This window comes from Diadema setosum, chromosome 19 (assembly GCF_964275005.1).
Source record: "Diadema setosum chromosome 19, eeDiaSeto1, whole genome shotgun sequence".
NCBI classification, from domain to species: Eukaryota; Metazoa; Echinodermata; class Echinoidea; order Diadematoida; family Diadematidae; genus Diadema; species Diadema setosum.
This window is the reverse complement of record NC_092703.1, coordinates 25,217,613-25,235,901: the sequence shown is the minus strand read 5'-3', so window position 1 is coordinate 25,235,901 and position 18,289 is coordinate 25,217,613. Positions and strand designations below refer to the sequence as shown.

General features: G+C 39.4%; 1 protein-coding gene across 1 annotated transcript; it reads left to right on the top strand.

The window, feature by feature from the left end:
- The first annotated feature begins 6,648 nt into the window (after window positions 1-6,648).
- On the top strand, window positions 6,649-17,731 carry LOC140243123 (lipase lipl-1-like). Its single transcript, XM_072322852.1, has 2 exons — window positions 6,649-6,682; window positions 15,978-17,731. Exons 1-2 carry the CDS (start codon window positions 6,649-6,651, stop codon window positions 17,729-17,731), a joined length of 1,788 nt encoding a protein of 595 aa, XP_072178953.1.
- Window positions 17,732-18,289: the final 558 nt, after the last annotated feature.

Below are 18,289 nucleotides of genomic sequence, written 5' to 3'. Positions count from 1 at the left end.
TGTAAGGAGATAGATGATGGGGCCTACATAAAAGCAATTAAGCCTGTTCAGTGGTAGGTCCCACAATAGAATCAGCTATGAAGAAATATGGAGCACGGATGTCTACTCTGACTAATTAAATAAATAAAATGATTGAAAAAAAGATGTCACTCTAATACTCAGTGTAACTACATGAAACAACAGTTAGCAATTATTTCGATTATTATTACAAATATCATCCTTATTATCACCCTCATAATCTCTTGTAGTAGTAGTAGTGGTGGTATTTATTATTATTATTGTTAGTAGTAGTATTAGTAGTAGTAGTAGTAGAAGTAGTAGTTATAATAATGATAATAATAATAATAATAATAATAATGATAACAATAATAATAATATTAATAATAATAATAACAGTAATAACAATGATAATAATAATAATATAGTAGTAGTGGTAGTAGTAGTAGTAGTAGTAGTAGTAGTAGTAGTAGTAGTAGTAGTAGCATAGTAGTAATAATAGTAGTATGAAGTAATGGTATCATTGTCACTACCATGGTCGTTTTTATGGGTAAAGTCGTGAGAGAGCAGCTGTGGAAAGGGCGTGATTGAATTGTGACCATATTTGGTGTTTCACCAACTGTGTCCCGGTATGCAAAATGGGTACGTGCCAAATGCTGCTGCTAAAGCATCGATGCTTTTAAATCGGGGCACCCTGGTCATCATGGTCAGAACAATCGCTTCCGAAGTGGAGGCTACCTTTGACGATTATAGAGGCCATTTTCATTCCACAATGATTCTGATAATCCATGTGATAGGTAATGGCAACCTCAAAGTCGAATGATAATCCTACACAATGATTCCATTTATCCATTATTATTCCATTAATGAAACGCATGTTCATTCTACTACATTGTAAACAGAGAGGAGAGAGAAAAAGTAAGGCTGACTGATTACTGCATGGGGATTTTCCCCTTTTTTCAGTATAACAGCTGATTCATTTGTGGGAAAAATCCGCGTAGGATATCCTCTCCTAAATTTTGTGCTTCGAACAAGCAATATAAAAGTGCAAGCTCTTTTATAATAATTCACCGCGCTTTAGTTGAAACTGCATGGTTCTATCGGTGTGTCCTGTATTTAAGTTTTCCTGTTACCGGATATGCAGTGCAGTAGTTGTCGTTGTTTTTGTTACTGCTGCTGTTGTCGTTATTGTTGTTATTTTTGTTGCTGCTGCTTCTGTTGTTGATGTTGTTGCTGCTGTTGTTGATATTGCTGTTGCTACTGTTGCTGATATCTTTGTAGGTGTCGTCGTTGTTGTTCTTCGGCGTGTTCTTGTTTTTGGTTTGGGGGTTTGGGATATTTCTTCTTTTTTTTGGGGGGGGGGGGGATCCTGGCGGCGAAATATGAATGTGGAGTGATTGAATATAGTTACGTATAGCACATGGCAGTCACATTCCACGCGCATTTAAGTACGAAAGTGGAGTATCATAATGCAAGAACATGCTGTGCCGCGCTGTTAATTTTCGAGACATTATTGGCTAGGGACTCTTGTTTTACCTTTTTCTCTTCTTTCCTTTTTTTTTTTCCTTGTCCTCCCTTGCTCTTTCTGTTCTGTCTTCTTCTATTTGTCTCCCTCTTGTTCTTCTTCTTTTTCCTTTTATTCTTTCAACTCTTGTTCTTTTATCACTATTGTTCTTAATTCTTTTTTCTTCTTCTTCTTTTTTTCCTTCTTCTTCTTCTTCTTTTTCTTCTATTTCTATACTACTTGTTTCCACTCGTCTTTCCTTGCGTCGTTCAATATTGAATATGTTGAAATTTAAATATGTCATGATGATTCGCCATTCGAAGGCACCGCATGAAGTTGACGTGTAAAGACAGTGGTTTAAATTCCTGTTTAAGCTCATATTCTCGCACTGTGTGCATGCTGCACGTGTGTGAATGAAAAGTGATCTGCCATGTTATTATAAGATAGCGCTGATTCACTGCGAGCACAGTATTGTAGGGCAATCTTAAATCGAAGTGAGGGGGATTTTTTTTTTCCAGCCTATAGTTATCGACGGTCACCTTCAGCACCGCAATCACCGCAAAATCAAAATGCAAACGCGGAACGACGTGACAAAAATAAATTTTATTATGTCTGCCTATTGAATCGAAATTCCATAGTGATTGAACTGGCATTACTCACCACTAGTAAAGAAAGATATTTCGAGTTGGGGTATACAGAACAGACCCAACAATAAAACAGTCTACTTTTAGCGATTGTATACAATGCAATGAAAAGCTGGAGCGACGAAAAAAAAAAAATGAGAGAGATCGCGATAGAAAGAGAGAGAGAGAACAATAAAAAGAGTTTCTTTGAAGAACCCGGATGATCACGCAGTTGTGACCTCTTTCATGGAAAAGGAATAGGCCTACTTTGATGTGAAGTTTTTGTCCTTTATGTCTTTGTTTTTTGTTTTTGTTTTTTTGTTTCCAAGGTTGTTTAGTTATCACTCTGTCAAATTCTCATTTGAAGAGTAATGTGAGCGGCAATGATCTTCACAATTAGCGACACAGATAATGGGTATTTGAGTACATGTATACTCTCAAGATCATTTCGCCAGCAAGAGACATAAATCATGAACAGTGTCCGTAGCATACAATTGCTATGTTATTCTAAGTTCATATATTTAGCATTTTAAACAGTTACTGTTTACGACGTGTATCAAATAATTTGCATGATATACACATCAATTCAAAAAGCTTTAACAGTACATAATCATTTAGATGAAATTTTGGGAAACATAGACCTATATCATTGGTATACTGTTGTTCTTTCGAGTGATCTACGTTTTACAAGCTTCGCTTCTCAGTAGATGTGTTATGTTTTGCTCGATTCTTTGAATAATGAACTTAAGTTGGTGTTTGAGTGGATTCAGGCAAATAAATTGTCACTTAACTTAAATAAGACCAATTATATGGTTTTCAGTAACACAATAAAATCTCTTCCAGGTTTAGTTTTAATGAAAGGTTTACAGTTAAATCAAATAGATTCAACAAAATTTTTAGGTATTTATATTGACAGTAACCTTTCATGGAAGGTACATGTTGATTATTTATGTAAATTGTTGTGCAAGAATGTTGGAATTATTCACAAACTGAAATATCTCTTCCCAAAGCCAATATTGCATTCTCTTTATACAACTTTATTATTACCTTACTTGAATTACGGAATATTAGCCTGGGGGAATGTGTATTGCTCAAAGACTAAAATTGATTCGTTATTTCTGGTTCAGAAAAAGGCCTTGCGGATTGTAAATCGAGCACAATTTTTTGATAACACTGACGAATTGTTTGTTTCAAGTAAATTGTTAAAAATTTCTGATTTGTATTTATATCATGTTGGAATTTTCATGTATAAGTTGAATACTGGTGACCTTCCTAGTATATTTTCCTCAATGTTTGTGAAAAACAGTGATATTCATACTTACCCTACAAGACACAGTGAATCCTATCATTTTTCCCCTGTTCGTACAGTTTTAGCCCTTAAGACAATTACATCGACCGGCCCTTCTTTCTGGAATGAGTTAGATTCGGTTCGGTTGCACTCAATTTCTTTAAGCTCCTTTAAGAAAAATCTCAAAGCCAATTTTCTAAAATTCTATGTTTAATTATTTTGCCGTAATCACTGGAATTTTTTTTTTTGTTTTTGTTTTTGCATATACTCAAATGATGCCTCGCTCGGATGACTTCATTAGTTTGATCAACTTGCTACTTTTCTTAGCATTTATACCATAAGTCAATCATAAACATTATATACTATACCTTGTACATCCCGTAAACATTGTAATATTTTCGATATTTTGAATTTTGCATGTTACGTCACTTCTGACATTGATATACTGTACTAAAACCTATGTTATATTTTTGGAGCCCACATCCTACAAGCTTTGCTTTTTAGTGGGTTCCTCATATTACACGCCAATTATATGTCCTTATACATTTGTGCATTATTGGTTCAAACTGACCATTGTGTGTAAAACATTTCTGCTTCAAATCAAATGGAATATAAAACTTGTATGAAATGTGGAATATGGAACATGAATAAAAAAAAAAAGATCACTCTTTTCCATTGCTATATTTATTCTTGGTTTCTCGTCATGTAATTATTCGTACATAATATTTTGCATTCTAGCCTATTCCATGACTTGTCAGTTGGCAAATATGTATAGGCCCTATGTTATCATTATCGTTGTTGTTGTTGTTGTTGTTATCATTATTATTATTATTATTATTATTATTATTATTATTATTATCGTCATCATCATCATCCTTATTGTTATCATTATTATATACATGTATGTATTATATATACATGTTGTGTACATGTGTATAACACGTGTGTGTGTATGTCTGTGTGTGTGTGTGTTCGACAGAGAGTAAAACATTATTTTGAGCTTAATGGCTGCTCTGTGCGGCCTTGATAAATTATCATATAATCAAGTTATTAGAAATAAAAGTTTCTACATGTTCTCTATCACTGTCTATAGTACGTGTTAAAGTTAAACTCCTTGCTTTGCATTTATAGGATTACTAAAGACACAGTTTAACCTTTATTTGTTTTATTGAAGTCGTTTATATGCATGCATTTCATCATCTCTTCAAGGACACTTTCATTTTACATTGTCTTATTGTAGCATGAAAAGAAACATGGCAATCATATCGACGAATTTCGTTTCAACAACCAGTAGGAGTGGCAGCAAGATATAAATAACACTAAGCATCAAGCTGTGTGTCATGTCCTTATGACTTTCTGAAATTTCACTTCCTTTTTCTATTTTGCAATTCTTTTTCGAAGTGACGCCCATCTGCAGCAGAATGAGACAATGACGTCTTACGAATGTTGAAAATGAAGGACAATCTAGTCTTGATAAAGCAGCTTTGTACCCTTACATAACAGCATAATGATTATTATGATTCTATGTACACTATGAGTGTATCCCTCACAAAATTAGCAAATACTATACAAATAGCAACACAAACACAACCCAAATACTACATCGTTGCGAATACAAAATTGATATCAATTTGTTAATTGCAGACTTATCATAATATGTATATAGTGTAATTATTATTCTAATCTGCAAGAGTTCGATCCTGATTAGCTTAAACATGCAATGATTAACAGTTCAATGGAGAGCTATGTTTGAATTCTTGATTTGTAGGACCCTCCAGATGTGGAATTTGTGATTTCCCATGGTAAACTATTCCAGAGTTTTAGGCCTAGGCAGACAAATCATACGCTGTCTACTTAGTGTTATGTTTTGCTTAACATGTGGGACTTGTGAAAGAAGTATGTCTGTAGAACTGCGTAGGTTAGAAGCCTGGGCAAGAGATATGCCTTCTGAAGACTAACAAGAAGGAGTCAAATTTAGCTTGTACAAATACAGGTCCAAACGTGATCAGTTTGATAAAGATGCGGAAGGTAAGATGGGTTAATTTGATATTCCCTGAAGAAAATGTAGGCTCTGTGGTGATCAGGGGAGTAAAGTTCAAAAAGAACGTTTTCTCCTGTATTATTGGCTCAATGTTGATCGATACGCATCTGTTTCTTGGAGGGAGACGCCACTCCCGCTTCCCAAAGATCGATTAGTACGTCAATAGATTTTGGGCTTCTGTTTAATGTACGATCAACTAGCTTATCTCCATGCGAACGACAATGCCGTTAACTTGCGTTGAAGTATAAACTGTCAAATTTCTCTATAAAAGACTTTCTATACAAGGGCAATCTCTGGTTTGTGGTTTGGGACTCTCTCGTCATCTACACGTATATCTGTCCTTAAGAAGGTTTCTTTCCCCACGTCACAAGCGGTCTTGATTGGACAAAAGTGACCGATGAGTTAGCCGGTCGGGTATGTTATTGTTGACCACGATGACGTGAGGCGGATGCACATTAGTCGGTGATCCCCCGAACTATGGCTCATGATAAGGGGGGCAGATCTTCGCTGTCTTCAGACTTACGAGGGAAAAAGCGTTGGGGAAAAATATGTTTGCTTTCACGTTCTCTCAAAATGGACAAAAGAACCTTGAAGAAAATATAGTCAGGAATTAGAAATCAAGATATACCGAAGAGGGAATGGCGAGGGGAAGCTAACAGACAGAGTAAAAGGAGAGGAAGAAGAGGAAAGAGAGGGAAAGAGAGAGAGATTTTGTTACATTACTTCCCAGCTTGCTTTTGTGTGCATGGCGATGGGGCGTGACTTAGTGTCTGACGTCACGACAAATGCTAACAGTGCACAGCTCTGTTTTTTCCCCCTGGCTCTCTACTGTTTTTGTTCATGCGCTGTCGGAAAGTTTAGTCAGCCGATTGCGACGCCGTTCAATAAATACCGGGAGTTACGTATCTAGGCCATTAAAACCTCTGTTCGTGCACAACCAGGCAACAACTGAAGTATAGTATAAGGCCGTTGGTATAAGGTACCCTCCCAGATCTTCTGGTTCTTCAGAATTTGCAAACCCCAATTCGTTCTCCTCCTAGATATTTCGCAGTGCGGTGGGTACACAAAGAGGAACATATAGTGGTGACTTGTTTGCACTTGGACTTCACGCTTGTAAGTTCTTGCTGGTAATACAGCAGCCAGGACCAGGTTCGCCAAAAGTTGTCGATAGTGAGGACCAGAAGAAGGAACCACCATGGGACAGCAAGGGAGCAAAGACGTGACCGACGGTAAGAATAATCTTCACCAGTTTTGTCGTCCCTATTATATGGACCTACTGTATTAATGTGGCCACCAAACAGTTCTTCCAGCAAGTAGCACACATTTCATTCATTGTGATCATGCATGCACCAGTGACGTATACGGGGAACCTATATTCTATTTTGGGTATATCAAATACCAACCACTCGCAAACCACAAGCATACATAGTGTGTACAGCTACAGTAGATACACACATTGATGTGCTCACGGTGTGTGAAATTGTGACGGCTGCACAGAACAGCAGCAAAAAAAAAAAAAAAAAAAAAAAAAAAAAAAATGCTGATCCAACAAGTGGAAAGATCTATTCAGCTATAGTACATGTATTACAAAAACACCATTAGATATCTGCGTCTGCATGCCGATATGCTCCGCTTATCACTGTAAAACGAATTTGACTAACAAAGCATCGATTACTGTAGACCCGAGTACCCTCTTTGAGGAAGGAGAGTGGGAAGGAGGATGGGGTTAGGTAACTGGGCAATAATCTTGTAGCCATATTGTCTTCGTAGGAATACACACGCCACTGTTTATCATTGTCTTTGGCTATTTACTTTTTCCAAGCATTACCAGTTCGATAAAAAGTGAGCAAAACCTTGCCTGCTCTTTATGCGGAGATTGCATGAATATATTCATATATCATATATTTCTGTATATATACCACGCCAGCTAATCCTTCTGCTTGCCTCTCCGTCGTATCTTTATAGGTGTGTAATGCCTTTATTAAAAAGGAAATAACAAAAACAACACATGAGGGGCTAAATAATAAGAGACACTGTTCTTTCAGCCACTGGATCGCTAAGCTAGATGATAATTATTGCTGTGACGGAGGCTAGGATGGAGGGGGTAAACAGCAATGCGGGACTTGCACATGTTATATCCTCCTGGTTATAAAACATATTATAAGGACCACTTTTTACCGTTGATGCGTTGTGCAATCAAGTTGTAGTTTGTCAATGTTTGTAATACTGAAAGGTTTGGCTGGTCCCTTTGGCAAATGATTTTTTTCTTGATCCTGGGTTAGGGTTATAGGGTTACGGTTACGGTTAGGTTTAGGTTTAGGGTTGGAGTTAGGGTTAGGGGTCCACTTTTACAAAGTGTCCTTCCATCCTAATACATATCAAGTATTGCAATTTGAATCAAGATGAACAGTCGTCAGAGGAGAGACCAGTGTCATTGATACAACAATCGTAATCCAGACAAAATGCTGAGTCAAAGTTCTGATACCATGATAACAAATAAAAAAAAAATGTTGAAAGCTGATGAAAGTGGCTACAATCAAGCGAGGTCGTTTAATGCAACAGGGAGCTCTGTTACTTAACTTACTCCTCCTACCAGGAAGTAATTGCAAGCGACATGATGTGGCAGATGCCCTTCCTTTTTAGGCCTTTTGTTGGGAGTGCTGGGAAAATGCGCTTCTATTCATCACCATGTAAATCTGATTTGACGCATTAGCGAGAATCTGGCAGGACGTGAACTACTTGAATAGCATCACTATACAGAAGCTGTCCTTAAATATGGACCAGAACGAAACTGCTTTGTCCTAGACAATGATCTTTTTTGGGAATTAGATGGATCGAGTCATATCAAAGTATAATAGTGAGCGTTAATACATTTTCCCCCGCTTACGTGTGGCCTAGATGTCCTGTTCGTATCCAGTTAGTATCAATACAAACACTGCAAGGTCTACCATCCTGGAAGCACGAAGTGTCTGCTTACCAAGCAAGTGTAAATCCCCCTAACATGAATATATTATGAACCAGCTCGCTTCTTCCTCGTCATACACATAGCTTTGTAATTGCACTCTTCATCTTCTTCCATTTTCCCTCTCCCATGAAAGTTTGGTGTGCTTTTTCCTTCTTTGCAATCATTATTGCGCTTCTTCCTCCTCCGCCTTCTCTTCTTCTTCTTCGTCTTCTTTTTCTTCTACTCCTCGTCATCCTTTGTTCTTCTAAAGGTTTCCCTACTTCTAGACCTCCCTACTGATCTTATTCATTGACTGAGGTCTCCTTGGTTTTTCTCATCTTCTAGGTTTCTTTCGTTCCATCAGCATTGATGGATTTTAGCCCCATGGTGCGAAGAAATAGCTAGGATTCCATTTACCCAGGGTTTCTCATATTGCAGTACTTTCTATCGCCAATGCAAATTGTCTGTTGCCTAACACTTTACCCATTGCGCTTTCAAAAGACGCGACGTGATGCCGAAAAGATATGTTGCACCATTACACAAAATTACAGAGAAGACAATCATATACCGGCAGAGCATGAGATTGGAAGCAAAATGAAGTGACGTTATTTTCTACCATGAAATCACATCGACTGCAAAAGTGTATTTTGTTAATCTTTGTCTCTTTTCGTGGAACCCAGCTCTTGAAAAGTTAGCATTCCACAAGCTCGACGAACGGAACCTTCATAATAATACTCTTTATTCCACGTCATGTGGCACCCCCGGGTAGGTGCGCCTTTTCGACATAATTGCAGTCTTCAAGAATCTTTGTCTGCTTTATACCCACGCTTTGCGTTTATTAACCTGAGGACTCGAGAGAAACGCCGGAGAGGAGAATACGATCGGGTGAGTTCTAGTATGATAACCCCCCCCCCCGGAAAAAAAACTAACAACAAACAAACAAACAAAAACGAATTGTACTTATAGCATGTAGGCACACTGTATTTTCCATTCCAGGAAGTATGTGTCTCCCGCAGTTTTTCAGAGCGCAATCTAATCTCCCTCGTTGCATGATACACGTATATCAAACTGTATAGTGGATGTGCACTTGATGCTGTGGATATTCTCTCAGGAAAACAGTCTTCCTTCAATGAACTTTTCTACACTAATTGAGTAATTTGGAGAAAAAAGGTACGACACTTATGGCAAATAAACTGCTCTGTGGCGAGAGAGCTGCATGGCTTGCAGACGACATTCAACATCATAACCCAGGCTGCTCATTCTCTGGAGTTTGCTGCAGGTCACGTTCACTGTTAACCGATCACATTATCTTCGCCCATACATGGCATTCAATGATTTTGCCTTTGGAAAGGCAAACATCGAAAAAATTTTGGTAAATAACTACAATGTATTCTGCGTTTGACAATGACGCGTTTGTTATTCTAAAGGGCTTTTTACACTTGTAAATTTTTGCTTAGCCCCGGACTATCGGTGGGGCTAAGGGGGGGCCTTAGCCCCACCGATAGTACGGGACTATCCTTAGCCCACTTTCTGTTTACACTCGTTTTTGCCAAAGTGGGCTAGCCCCACCGATAGTACGGTACTATCTGGCCCTGCAAAATAGCAGGGGTTAGCACCGCAATTGCGGTGCTAGCACCGCAATTGCGGTGCCAAGCAAGTGAGTGTAAACAGAACGAAAAAATAATCCTGGGCTAAGCGACGGAGACGAAGTGCGACCCTCACTGACCAATCAGAAACGAGGTAATCAAGTGCTGCCGGTGCGTGCGTGTACGTGTACAGTACACAGCGTAATTATGAATATTCATGTGGTTTGGAAAGTCCGGGGCTAAGAAAGACGAGTGTAAAAAGGTCAGTTTTCTCCTTAGCCCCGGACAAGAGATAGTACGGGACTAATTGGCGAGTGTAAAAAGCTGAAAAAATTGGTACGGGACTAACGATAGTCCTGGGTCAGAGAAAGTCCGGGGTTAAGAAACACAAGTGTAAAAAGCCCTTAAGAATGCGAGGCATAGAAATAAAGGGATCAACAGAGTCTCAAGTTCCCCGGAGGGGTGTTTTTTAAGGGTGAGCATTCAACAGTGCCCAGCGAGTGGCATTCGTAACATCCTTCATTTTGCTGTCTATGGAGTTTAAAGGGATAGTACAGTATTGGTGGAGAGGAGAATTGGGCTTTTAACTTTTTGCGAGATACCAAGGAAACACATATGAAATAGTATAGAGCATACCATTTTAAGAGGAATTCAAAGTTTATTTGATGAAAATCGGGTTTGGAATGACTGAAACATCCAAAAACAAACTAAAACGAAGCAATTGTAATAAAATGTGGGTCCCACACTTTATTAGGATCGCTCTGTTTTGGATATCTCAGCCATTTCAAAACCAATTTTCATCAAATAAAATTTGAATTCCTCATGGAATTACATTCTCTTTCATATTTCATAGGAGGTTTCTTATTATCTCACCAAAAATGTTAGAAACCTGACATTAGGTCTCAACCAAAACTATACGATCCCTTTAACGACCACGATCAAGTTTCTCAACACACTGCAGAATTTTGCATTAGAAGGAAAAGAACTGAGAGAACTACAATTAAATAGTTCCTTTCTTTTCTAATAAGCTTCAGATCTGAATTGGAGAAACGGAGAGGCTGAGTATTCAGTTGCTCTCCCCCTCTATTGGAATAGAATCTGCCGCCAGTTTATGTTGCACCGAGGCCATTGTGAATACTTCTCTGAATACATTTTGTATGCACGCTGATGTTGTATTGTTAGAGTTGACTGTGTAATTCAACGCAGTGTTGTTGGGGATTTTTTTTTCCTCATGACAGACTATTATATATTTTGGTTATATCTGTTTTTCCGTGTCCCACAGAGGTAGCTTTTAGAATAATGTCTCGGCGGAAATATTAAAAAAACTGTTTGAGGAAACAAAAAAAAAAAAAAAAAAAAAAGAAATTAGGAGATGATGATGTGGGGTTACTATCACATTTAGAGATATTCATACCAGCAATGGAAACAGGCAATTTCGAACATGTGAAATTCAATATGCAACCAAAAGACTCTCACTCTTATGGTGTCGCTAAACGCAAAAAAAAGAAAAAGAAAAAAAAAAGCATAGCATAGCATTGGTACCTTCCACTGTCTAGGCTATTCAGTGGTACATATACTGCCAATAGTTCACGATATACCCACCCAGGCACGTGGTAGCACACGAGAAGGAGAACAATTGCTAACACTGTGCATGCACATATGTCCCAGATTTAAGAGGACATCTAGCTCTAGAATCCCAGCCGACCTAGTTCTTTTTTGTCCCCGACTATTTGTTTTTTTCTTGTAAAGTTTTGTTTGTTTTTTCCACGCTGGCGGTACGGATGAAGGACTCCCGGAGGATGTAAGAGTACAGGGTCGCTCGGGCTGCGGAACTGCAAAGTCAAGGACTGGTCTGTCCATGCATATAGCTTTGTATAGCTCCATGGTCTGTCTATGCGAGAGTAGTATGGATGTCGACACCAAGAGATTAGTGTACAATATCTATGAAAGTCACCTATGCGCTTCCAGGAAGATCGAGGACTCACCATTCACCTCGGATTTTTGACTTTCATAAAAAAAAGAAAAAAAAAAAAGAATTCTGTGTCAGAAGTACGGCAAAGGTCGGAAGACTCGTGTTTGAATTACTCACATAAAACAGAGGGAAAAGGGTGACCGGAAATACCCTCTACACAGTCCTGAATAACAACCATGCACCTCAACAGTGTGCTTTCCTATATACATCAGTTATAATCTCTAGTCAATATCTTCAATGTCGGTCAAGCAAATATTTGTCTCTTTACCCCCCCCCCCCACCTCTCTCTCTCTCTCTTTCGTCCCGTTTTTCTTTTCCTCTTACCCTATAACTGCTTGTTGTCAGACGAAATAAACTTAAAGGGATGGTACAGTATTGGTGGAGATGAGAATTGGGCTTTTAACTTTTTGCGAGATACCAAGAAAACATTTATGATTATAGCACAGAGCATACCATTTTAAGAGGAATTCAAAGTTTATTTGATGAAGATCGGGTTTGGAATGACTGAAACATCCAAAAACAAAGTAAAACAAAGCGATCGTAATAACGTGTGGTTCCCACACCTTATTAGAATTGCTCTTTTCTGGATATCTCAGGCATTTCAAAACCAATTTTCATCAAATAAACATTGGATTCCTCATAGAATTACATGCTCTTTCATATTTCATAAGAGGTTTCTCTTTATCTCACCAAAAAATATTAGAAACCTGAAATTAGGTCTCAACCAAAACTATACGATCCCTTTAAAACTTTTAAAACACCGGACCACCGGTAAAGGGGATGATCTATTGTTTGCTCTCGTCTCGGAGCCCCCATAAACTCGGTGGCACAATTCTTCCCCATAAAAGTGTTGACGAAAGGAAACACGTGGTGAAGCTACACCTCGTAACTCTTGTCAGTTGCTTGTGTTTGGTGATGTTAAAGATGTGGGTAATTAATGTATGGTATAGCCCCTTTGCGGCGTAAGGAAATTAAAGAAAAAACGTCGATAGCATAATGTTGATTCGTGGCGTAATTACCGTACAATGGTGCTGTCTGGGTAAAAGCAAAAGTGATATGCATAACAACAATATAACACTATAATACTTCTGATTACAGCTTTAGTTAAGGATAATTAATAGAATAAGTAATCACGGTGCTTATTTCTGATTTAACAATGCTGTCTTTCAAGAACTGTCACTAGTGCTTAAGGCGTGTATGCTGACCGACATTCAATATTCGGAACCTTTAATCTTCATCAGATAAATTATCATGGGCATATCGCGTGCTTAATGCCAGATTCATAATGTGTCGCTTGAGAGAGCTGCTTATCATATTTTTCCTCCTTTCTGTTCACACGCGAGGTAGTTTGATATGATACGTTTCCGGCAAGATGTTTCCCACTATACTTTCTTTTCTTTCTTTTTTTTTTTTCTTTAACCACAATCTCTGCGGTGTCATCCGGTCAAGCATGCGTCCGATTTCGTTTCGAAGTACGATATCCTGAACAGCAATGCAATTTTCAAGAAGTATTATTGCTGCTCGGCATATTATGATCGGACACCAGTTTTGGTTATCATGTATCATACCCAGTCAACGAAAATACCAACAACAACAACTAAACTTAAAAGGAGATTCCACATCATGTCGACGTCGACTTAAATAGATGATAGTAGTAACTTTAATTTACATGAATGCAATGATAGAGATTTCATCAAAACTGGGTTTATGCAAAGAAAATTAGTATTTGGTGGTATTATATTTGTTAAATTCTTTTAACATGTTTTCAGGAAAAAGTGGCAACTTTAAATGCGAGTTTGATACAGTCATAATACAACATCTTCACAGGTCTCATAGCAAGCTATACACACAAATTTAACCAAATTTTGAGTTGATTATAAAATAAAAGATAATATGACCCGTATCCTCCGGAATCAAAAATTCATCCCATCCCAACAATCAATCCATGATGATATCTATTGAAATAGAGCTATTAAACTTGTTTCATTATTGTCCAATAACATCATATTTTGTTAATTGCTTTTTTCATATGTACATTTCTTTCTCATTTCTCACAAACGAAATTTAAGTGAAAGTCGTGAAATCATCGTCTCATCAGAATATGCACACGGGGTGTAACCCTCTATGTGCTACATTTATTTCCTGTCCATAGGTTTGTGTGTGAAATTTGTATACATTCGACTCATTGGCACATAAAGGGATAAACTAGTCGATGAAAACATGTCAAACACGGACCTAGTCAATCTATTACCATTTTAAATTTATCACAATTCAATGAAGCCTCTGCACTCTGTCTTGCTGGGTACTCTCTGTTTATTACAAACAATAAATCAAATCATGACGTGAAGTATACTTTCATCGCTCAAGTGTTCACGATTTAAGTTTCTGCCCTCAAACTATTGTTGCCGAACAAGACTGGAAAACAAGAACAACAACAACAACAACAAAATCTCACAGATATAATACTGTGATAAAAGGATCAGCTGTTTAATCTTTCAATAGGGCCATATATTATATATAATGTCTTGCACAAATATTTTCATGATCGTGGAAGGGGTAACTATACAGAGGGCAACTATGCTGAACTGAGCAATGTAGTTATTTCCGGTATTGACGTCATGGTTCCAATGACACCGTTAAACGCAGACACCAACGATATCACTTTGATTACCGTTTATGGTAAAACTTGACAGCGCATGATGACTATACAGCGTACTCACAATCGTGAGACGTAGTCTAGAGTCACACCCTATACACGGTATACGAGGTCATGCCTCTATTTCATTCTCACGTGGTTTGCACACCGATCAAGGTACACTTTGGGCAAATACTGGTTTCGAGTTGTTCTTGTTGTCTCTCTCTTTCTGATGACTTATCGACCTTCTTTTCCATTTTTCCTTGTTTTAAAGTACAGAAAATAAAAACTGAAGCTGTTTCCTCCCTCTCAGTCTTTCCAGTAAACTGATGAATAAAAAAAAAAAAAAAAAAAAAAAAAAAAAAAAAAAAAAAAACCCTTGTGGCAGTGGTTGTAGGCCTAAGCCTTCTAAAACTAGGTGATTATGTATGAAGCCACAGCTCGAAACGATCTAGGTCATTCCTTTTTCTTCTTCACAGAAAGGCTACGTGGAACTGTCGTTACACAGTGTCTCCACAAAAATCAAAAAGAAATTAGAAATGTTGCCATTTTGAGAGAGAGAGAGAGAGAGACAGAGACAGAGACAGAGACAGAGAATGCCAGTCTTCTCAAATGTGATGTCAATTTTAGAGTCCGTTCTAAATTTAGTGATTAAGAGAATCTTAAAATTACTGCTTCCGAAAAAAAAAAAAAACCCTTATTATTTATCCATGAACAACAAATAAGATAATTTTCGTTGTTCTCCCTTAAAAAAAGGACGGTATTAAAACTTACAAAGATAGGCACAGAAAACATCCGATCCACATTGGGCAAGGTTGCTTGGCGCGTTTCGAGTGCCAAGATTGCTACAGATATCAGCGGCATTCATTGATGGCTCTTTTTTTTTTTTTTTCTTGATTGCCTTGTTTCTGCGCTTTGAAAAAAAAAAAAAAAAACTTTATTGTTAAGCGAGTTTTTTTTTTTGGTTGCCAGCTGTTAGTGTTCAGGAGATAATTTTCGAGACGTTGCCTTCCTTTGCTTCGATTGTTTTCCCTTTCCGCCTTGTCTATTTCCTCTTAGCCTTTCTTTTCACATGTCCCATGAACCCTCGTTATTTTTATTGCTTCATTTCGGTTCTTCCTATTTCGCTTGCTCTTGATATTCCTTATCTGCTGTGTTGTGTGATGACTTGAGAATTGCAATATTTCCCCCTTCTCTTTGTTGTTGCTACCGTTGTTGATTTATGTAAGAAACATTATTGTTGATTGAAGGACGAAGCATTTACAGTTCACATGACAATGCATTAAAGGAGTCTTCTCTGGCCCATTCTAATTGTATACAGAGTGCGTTTCATGACGATTTGAAAACTATTTACCATTATTTTTGTCTCTCCCGTTTGCTGCTGCAGGCCACGGGAAAGGAGGCCGGACCATAGGGGTGAGCTACTCAGGCCACATGACAGGTCACTTGCATAAGAACGGCGCCGACCACCCCTGCGAGCTCGACTTCACAATGGAATCGGTGGACGTCGCGCTGATGCTTGATAAGGACACGCAGCACAAGGCCCATCTCAGCGGCAAGCTCACTTGTAAGAGTCTGCTCAAGGAGCCGGTGTCTTTCACCAATGGCAAGTGCTACGTGCAGTCTTCCACCAACAAGAATCTTGAGTTCAAGAGTATGGTGTACGAGGCGTCAATGAATTGGGACGATCACGACTACTTCTTCAAGGGCGTCAAAGTTTGCCACCAGGATACGTTCGTCGAGGATAACGCCACCGATGCGACGTCGCTGGGCATCGTCATCAAGGACGGACCAACTTTCGGAAAAACGACGTGGGCCGCTGGACAGGTGGAGACGAAACTGGTAGACTTGGCCAAAGAGATCGCAGCCATCAAAATATCCGGCTGTGAGGATGACGAATTGAAGGAAGCGGAGTGGAAGGCCAGGTTTGGATATTTCATAGGGGGCGTGCTCCTTGATGTGTCGAACCTTTTCTCCCCGACCCAGTTTTGCCCGAAAGCTGTGGCTCGCGAGAGGCGCCCTCTAAACCTAAAGGGCGTCAAACCTGAGATCTACAATCTCACTGCGAAGGACGGTGTGCCATTAGTCATGACGCGCTATAGGTGTGGCACCAAAGGTCCAATCCTCTTCCTTCACGGACTCTGCGTGACCAGCCGCATATTTTCTCTGGACACGATCGACATGAGCGTCGTCGAATACTTCGCCGAGCACGGCTATGACATGTGGGTGGTGGAGCTGAGGTTCTCGGTGTCCCTTCCGTCTCATCGGAAGCCAACTCATATCAATGATTCGGCAGAGCGAGATCTCCCACCCATCGTAGACTTCATTCTCAAGACGACGGAATGCCCGGATCTTCAGGTGTATGCTCATTGTATTGGATCCTTGACCATACACACGGCACTATTCGGCGGACACATTCAGAGGCACAAAGTTCGAAGCCTCGTCGCATCACAGTCTGGATTCTGCATGATTTCGACGTCGATGAATCACGCCAAGGCCAACGTCCGGCTGGAGAAAGTTGCCACCGCTTTCGGTTTCGCTGGTCTGAATGCGTATACGGACGACAACGATCATCCGCGAGAGAAGCTCATGTCTGCCATTTCGCAGCTCCTGGTGCGCTCCACGCTGAACAAGAGTAACCAGTGCAGCAACGTGGTGTGCAATCGCATCACGTCCATGTTTGGCCTCATGTGGGAGCATCGAAATCTGAACAAGCTCACTCACGATACCCTGACGGAATGGTTTGGTTTCGGCCACGCAGAGTACTACCGCCATCTCTCAGTCACCTTCCGCAAAGGTCGGCTGACGGACATCAAAGGCCGGGACGTTTACATCCCAGACTTCAACAGCAAGAACAGACTGGAGTCGGCCAAGTATCGCAAAGCAATGACGAACCTTGACCTTCCCATCCTCTACTACGTCGGATCCTTGAACCAGGGATGGGACATCGACGCAACGCGGCAGAGCTACAACCGCTGTCGTGAGGCCAACCCGCATCAGCACTACGAGTGGTTCGAGGTGCCGGAATACGGGCATCTTGACTGCGTCATGGGACAAAATGCATGCAAGGACGTATACCCCCGCATTCTCCCCTTCCTGGAGAAATTCTCCACACCTGCATCCAGCGACCGACTCATTTAAAGACACACAACCCCTCGTTCTATTGTAAATGAGAAAGCCAGATTTTAGTGCGGCAAATTGACTCTCGTGAACTTGGCTCTTCATGTTACACCATCAACGAAAAGCTTAAACTGCTCTTCGAATACCTGTCCTAAAAGAACAAGAAATACTGTATGTCTGCTGTTCATATGTAAATTCCGTGAATCGGATGTGCTCTCAAATTCATCTGTAGTGTCTGTAGAGAATATTGATGAAAATGTACCCGACTGACGTTACAATGAATATTGATATTGTATTGTGACTTATAGAACAAAGGGAAATTAGGAAACAATTCGCGGATGCAGTGTAATTTACGAGCAGTGAACTTTGTGGTTCATAGGACATGATTTTATTGCAGTTGTCTATTTGTTTCGAAATGTAAAATGGCGTTGGTCTTTCAAGGACAGCATGATTATGAGAACAAATGTGTGGCTTCGACTGAAACAATGAGTTATGATTATTGTACGGGTATTTTATTTTTTCGTTCAGAACAGTAATGCCGTAACTCCCTTCATGGCATCAAAGAGTACAACTTGCTTT